Source organism: Condylura cristata, unplaced genomic scaffold, assembly GCF_000260355.1.
Source record: "Condylura cristata isolate star-nosed mole 26May11 unplaced genomic scaffold, ConCri1.0 scaffold00006, whole genome shotgun sequence".
Classification (NCBI taxonomy): domain Eukaryota; kingdom Metazoa; phylum Chordata; class Mammalia; order Eulipotyphla; family Talpidae; genus Condylura; species Condylura cristata.
This window is the reverse complement of record NW_004567107.1, coordinates 24,895,799-24,901,838: the sequence shown is the minus strand read 5'-3', so window position 1 is coordinate 24,901,838 and position 6,040 is coordinate 24,895,799. Positions and strand designations below refer to the sequence as shown.

The 6,040-nt window shown below is 51.4% G+C and overlaps 1 protein-coding gene across 2 annotated transcripts in view; it reads right to left on the bottom strand.

Annotated features, from left to right (window-relative positions):
• CORO2A (coronin, actin binding protein, 2A) overlaps positions 1–3,947 on the bottom strand; it is a 29,372-nt gene extending 25,425 nt beyond the window's left edge. The window contains exons 1-2 of one of the 2 annotated variants that reach the window (XM_012721580.1): positions 3,896–3,947; positions 1,064–1,264 (exon numbers count right to left, since the gene is read on the bottom strand). In XM_012721580.1, coding sequence (XP_012577034.1) covers positions 1,064–1,264 — 201 coding nt within the window. In that variant the 5' untranslated portion in view covers positions 3,896–3,947. The remainder of the gene's footprint in view (positions 1–1,063; positions 1,265–3,895) is intronic. The other variant, XM_004677971.2, reaches the window with a different exon arrangement.
• Between the last annotated feature and the right edge of the window lie 2,093 nt (positions 3,948–6,040).

Below are 6,040 nucleotides of genomic sequence, written 5' to 3'. Positions count from 1 at the left end.
TTTTTGGGTTTATTCTATGGCTCTTCTGCTGACCTCTTTGTCCTAACAGAAGCAGCAGTTGTATATATTTCCCTTGAGCACCCCTATCTCTGCATCTCCACATGTTCTGCAATATACTCAGTATACGTATAATGCAATATACATTCTGCATTATCACTCAGTCCCAAGTACTTTTAAATCTTCGCCTTGATATCATCTTTGACCTGGTTGTTTATGAATATGCTTCTATATTTCCAAATAAATGGGAATTTCATGTATCTTTGTTCCTGACTTCTAACTCATTGGCACAAGGATCAGAAAAACTGGTCTATGAAAATCCAATTTCTATTTCTGATTTTAACATCTCAAGTTCTTTGTGCTCCTGGCAGCTGAAGTGCTCAGTCATCTCCAGTGATGACCCGCACTGATCTTAATCTGTGGAAAACCTCTGCACACTGGAAATCTTTTCCCCTGGAAAGGTTTAGGCTACGATGGGGCACCGAGTAGTCTCTCTGGAGGTTCTGTCTTAAGGCAGAGACTATATTTCTTGAAAAGATCTGTTATTAGGTTCATCTACATATATTTAAATAAAACCACCACTTGGGGCAAAAAATGGAAACATCAGCAACTGGGTACCCTGCACCTACACTGTAAACATTGCCTGCAGGGGAACCTGTTCTTCCTGTTTGCTTATTGCTTACCTCTCTCCTAGTTAGATTTTGGCTCAACGCTTGTTTCCTTTTGGGAGGGGGGAAAGGAGGGCCTTTGGACATTTCCCAATGTCTTGTGAGCCCCACAGAGCACTAAAACATTCAAGAGTGAACTGTTTGAAGTGGGGAGGTCCAAGCAGTAGCTAGGCAACTGCGGAGGCCCAAGTTCCCAGGAGAGGAGTGTTTTTTTCTCAATGAGGAAGTCAAAGCTCAGAGGTGAAATGACCTACTCAAGGTCACAGGGCTGTTAACAGGCAGGCTGGTGGGGACTTACTTAAGCCACATATGGGACCAGGAACCCAGGCTATTTCTACTATTCCTGTTCTGCGCTGCCGCCAGGCAGTTTGGGTTTGGGGCTTACCAAGAATCCTTACCTGGTGCAGGGGGATGACAAGGAAGGCCCCTCCTCCGGCACACTCAGTCACAATGGCAATAAAGTGGGGGTTCACAGCACAGAAGTGATTGTCGTGGACACTGCTGGTGATGGGCACTGAGTCGTAGCAGTTCTCCTTGTTGGCTGCTTTGCCAAAGACATGGCGGAACTTGGAGCTCCGGTACTGGGGGTTCCATGACATCTGGGGAAGTCAAACAGGGCACAGAGGCATGAGGCTCATTGCACTGACAGTGACACCTTATTGTTACACTGCAGGGAGAGGGGTACCACTGAACCCCCCAAACCTGCCTGCTCTAAATGGGTTCTGCCATCTGCCGCATCAAGATAAAACATATAAGACTTTTAACGGAAAGGAACTTTAATACAATGAGTGTGCACTACAGAAAAGACAAAGAATATACTTTCTAAATCAAACACCCAAAGTTACCCATCCTCTTGTGGATAAAACTACACAAAAGGGACCAACCCAAAGCAAGGCCTGAAGTCCGTCACAAGTCTAAAGCACCTTCTGGCCGGGACCCATAGAAAAGGGTCAGAAGCGGCCAGACAAAGGGAGGAAAAGAACAAAATGAAAATCAAGATAAATGTTGCCATAGTCAACTCCCCACGGGTCTCTCACCCTCATCTGTTTTATCAAGCCCAGGACCAAGAGCAAGCACGGTTTCTTCACACGTCTCTCTGCTCCCTGTGCCTCCCTCAGGTCTCCTTCTGGCTCCCAACCTGCTTCCTTCCTCCTCAGTCTCCTCTCCAGATTCTTCCCTTCTCTGCTCAGCTCCACCCTCCTTCTGTGTGGGGCAGGGAACCTGGAAATTCCCCTTTTCCTGGGTCCAACCTGTTACATTATGATTGGTAACCAAGCCAATGTGCTAAGTTGTGGCTATTTCTATGGACTTCTGGGATGGCAGATAATTACCACTGACCTGGCTGTTTTTCATCCCTTTAAGTGGACACAAAACGACAGAAAAACCAGAGCGAATCTGCCACATCCCTCCCTATCCATCATGGCAGACAGTGGATCCCTGGCCCCTGCTCAGCTCTGTAACAGAGTCCTTTGGAGTCAGCCTGCATACTGTCCAATTCCAGCGTGACCTCTCGCCAGTCAATGGGCAAATACTTAACTTCCAAAGCCTGAGTTTTCTCAACTGTAAAATGGGGATGAAAAAGAATTTTCTCATAAACTTGTAACGAGGCTTAAATTAACTGACACATGAAACTCCCTTGATCAGCACTAACATTACTACTACTATTATCACCCAGGCATCTTGCACGTTTTCCCACTCTTCATTCAGCCTTGTATTTACTGAGAACCACCTTGGGTGTGCCTACACCCTTTGTCAGGCATTGGGGTTTAGAAGAGTCCAAGTCTGAGCCAGCCTTACAGGAATGAAGGGGACTATGAGTGAGGCCACTGTGAGTCTGGGACCCAGTGTACTTTAGGTAATAATGGAGGTTTGTACATGGCAGTCAGGGAGGGCTTCCCAGAGGTGGTGACACATGAACTGGGATTTGAAGGATGAGTAGGAGTTGGCCTTAGAGGCAGCACAGAATGAGCTGGGGGGAAAGTGTTCAGGCAGATTGAACAGACTGAGGAAAGGCTCCAGGATAGAAACCAACATGGAAAGTTTAGTGAATTCCATGTGGTCCAGTAAGATTAGCAAGTTAACAAGAAAAAATCCACATATCAGTTGAGTGAAGTGAGTGAGAGAGAATACATGCTGGAGGGGTGAGCAGGGCCTGACTGTGAATGGCCTGTAAGAGGATCTAGGCCTCATCAGTGACCTACACATGAGATCCTGTGGTCTCTCAGTCCCACTGTTGCTTGGGCCAAATGCCTCCAGTCTCACCAACGTCCTCTCTCACTCCTCCCCAGTCCCTCTATCCATGTTTCCTAGAGCCCACCATTTCTCTATGGTCCCCAGGACTGCCCTACAGGACTGAATACAAACTCAGGCCAGCATTCGAGCCTCCTGGTCAGGCCCCAACCCACTGCCAGGTTTTTTTTTTTTGCTTTTCTGAAGAGTAATCTCCAGTTAAAGAACAGCTGCCCAGGCTGCTCCTCTGCCCCTGCCTTCCCTCTATCTGGTTTGCCCTTCCCCAACCCTACACTATATTACAAGTCCAAACTGCCCACTTCTCCAGCTTCCAAGCCTCTCCTCCAGTCTTCCTTTATACTCCATGGGTACAAAACTTTGCTCCTCGCCCCGTCTCTCCTCCAGCCTGCTTACTCTGACACTATGTCCTGATTGCAGACAGTGCAGGTTGGTGCCAGATCTCATCTCCTTTACCTGTTTGCCCAAAGAAAGTCTGAGGTCTCTGCCCCAGGAGCGCCCAGCTCAGAGCTCTGTCCACCTCAGGCATTTCACAGGGACAGGCAAGTTCAGCTGGGCACCCATGTGCCAGGACCACTGTGGTCTGAAAGAAGGTGCTTGCCCAGTCTGGATGCCCTCGGCTCTACCCTGAGCTCATTTCCAAGGCACAAGATGGGGCTGCTGACCTCAGGAGGTCACGGTGACCAGAAGCCTGGCCTTTACACAGCCCCAGGTAGCTCATCCACTTCACAGGAGAGATCTGGCCTGTGAAGCGCAGACATTTCAACTCTCCTTTGGGGAGCTTTGATCAAAACCCTGGCTGCTTTTGCAGAGCTATTGGAAACCTCACAGAAAGCAAGGACTGACCGGCTAATTAATGCCCATCTAGCCCCACAAGGGATGTAAGAAGCCTTGCAAAAATAGGACGCAAGAGAGAAGGAAATGGAAAAGCCTCAGCGAGGAAATGAGAGCAGAGGGAAATTGCAGGAACAAAAAGAAATCACCTGAAATTCAGGGGCAGGGGTTAAGCTGTTCGGGCTCCACACAGAGGACGTGGACCTTGGAGTTGGGCCTGAGCTTCCTAGTGATCAATTCGACAAAGGAAAGAGAATCAAATTGCCATGTGGTCAGTGTCTGTAAGACAAAAACACCTGTTGCTAAGGGCAGCACAGCTTTTCTCTGAACTGTGTCTGAGAGAAGTGGAGTCTGGGGGGATCCTCTTAGAGAGAAGCAGGACAATGATGCCCTTGGGTCTGGGCAGTTGCGGGGAGTTTCCTCAGAACTGGACTGGAGCGGTAAACGGTAGGAGACAAGTCAGCAGGCTCAGCTCTAAACCGCCCCACCCTCCCGCCTGCTTGTGACACTTCAGGACAGACCCTTGGTTGAAGGGGTCAGAGGACGTCCCAGGCCTCAAGGTTCCACCGTCCCAGGCCGCAAGGTACTGTGCAGAACAGAAGGCTGCCCCACAATGGACTCATTTAGGACAGAGCACGTGACAGAGAAATACACTGGTGGGCTACTTGCCACAGAGCATGGCCCACCCATCCTGCCGAACACACCGTCCCATGCAGGCCAGCCTGGCAAATGCAGGCCAGCCTGGCAAATGCTCCTATACTCGGTGTGAGCTGAGCACAAGAACCCTGCAGGGAGAGGGGCGAGGAGGCCGGGCCCTGATCATCTCAGGAGTTGCAGAAGAACCTGGACTCTGAGGGCAGCTGGGAGTGGCAGCAGGGGTGGAAGACAGGGAGAGACTTCGCTGTGAGGCGGACTCCACTGATCACGGAAGGGGAGCACAGGTGAGAGGAGACAGTCACCTGAGCTGAAGTAGGGCAGAGGGCACAAGGAGGAAGGGAAGCACAAAGAGCAACAGCCTCGGCACCTGAGTGCCAGGGCGGCTGGGGGACGGGCTCGTCACGGCTGCTGCGTGACTGTCGTCAGCAGTCCTGGGCTGTCTGGTCACTCCCACGCTGTCTTCCTGCACCTGCATGAGTGTGTGTGTGCAGCCCAGACTCAGCCCCACACCTGATGGGCGGCTCTAGGCCTCCGAGGGTCAGGGACGCCTGACTGTACGACTCTCTCGGAGCGCGCGGTCAGCTCCGTGGCTGTCAAAACTCAGGGTTTGGGGTAGTTAGACGCTGGGCACCTTTCCAAGTGCTTTCCCTATACGGTCATAGCAGCAGGCACCCCCCGGCCCCATCAAGGATGCAGGGATTGAGGCAGAGGCAAAGCGACCCACCTGAAACCAGAGATGGTGGCCGAGCTGGGAGCCCCAAGCTCCAGGTTCCTGCAGGTTAGTAACTATGAGCGCAAAAGGTCTTCTACATCCATTACACCCCGGATCTCACCTCAGCACCCCAGAAGATAGATACCAAGACCATTATCAGTCCCACTTCACAGAAAAGGAAAACGAGGCCTAGGAGACTGGGTATACACCTCTGGAAAGGGAGCTGTTAGCCTGCACTGGTAAGCCCAGCCCTCCCCAAAGCAGTATGACTTCAATGACCTCTGCCCACCGTCCCCCCCCCACTTCCTACCCCACCTCGCCATTCCTGCACCAGCGTCCATCTCCAGTGCCAAGTTTCTTCCAGACATGTTGCCATGGAAGGAACTCAGAAGTGGAGAATGGGGGGGCACCGAGCCAGGCAGGCTGGCTTTCTCTTTGCCCAAGGTACAGGAGTCTGCATGTGCAGGTGAAGCTTCCAGGGCTGTGTGTGCACTAGCACCGCGCTCATCCGGGTTCATATGTGCACGTGTGTCTTGTTGGGTGTTGAAATGCGTGTGCCCACGGACATGCAGTTTGAGCCCATGTTATCAGAATAGGCCTGAGTGTAAGGACTCAGCAATTCATAGAACAAGAGCTTTACTTTCTCCACAAGCAGTCACTTGTCTGGCAACAGGAACCATGGCAGGCGCCCTGCACTGGGAAGCTCTTGCCCATGGCTGGGCCAGCACGGTTGGGCTGGGCCAGGTTTATTCCATGCCACTCGTCCCAGCCTGCCTGGTCCCATTTGTGGGACCACATCAAAGCCACAGCAGCCTTCTGGGGCGTGCACTCCGGGCCAGGCTGCTAAGGCACGATTCTGCTGCTGCTTTTTCCATTGCAGGCTGAGCGGTTCTGTGAGCTGAAAGTTCCCTCTCTAAAACTAAAA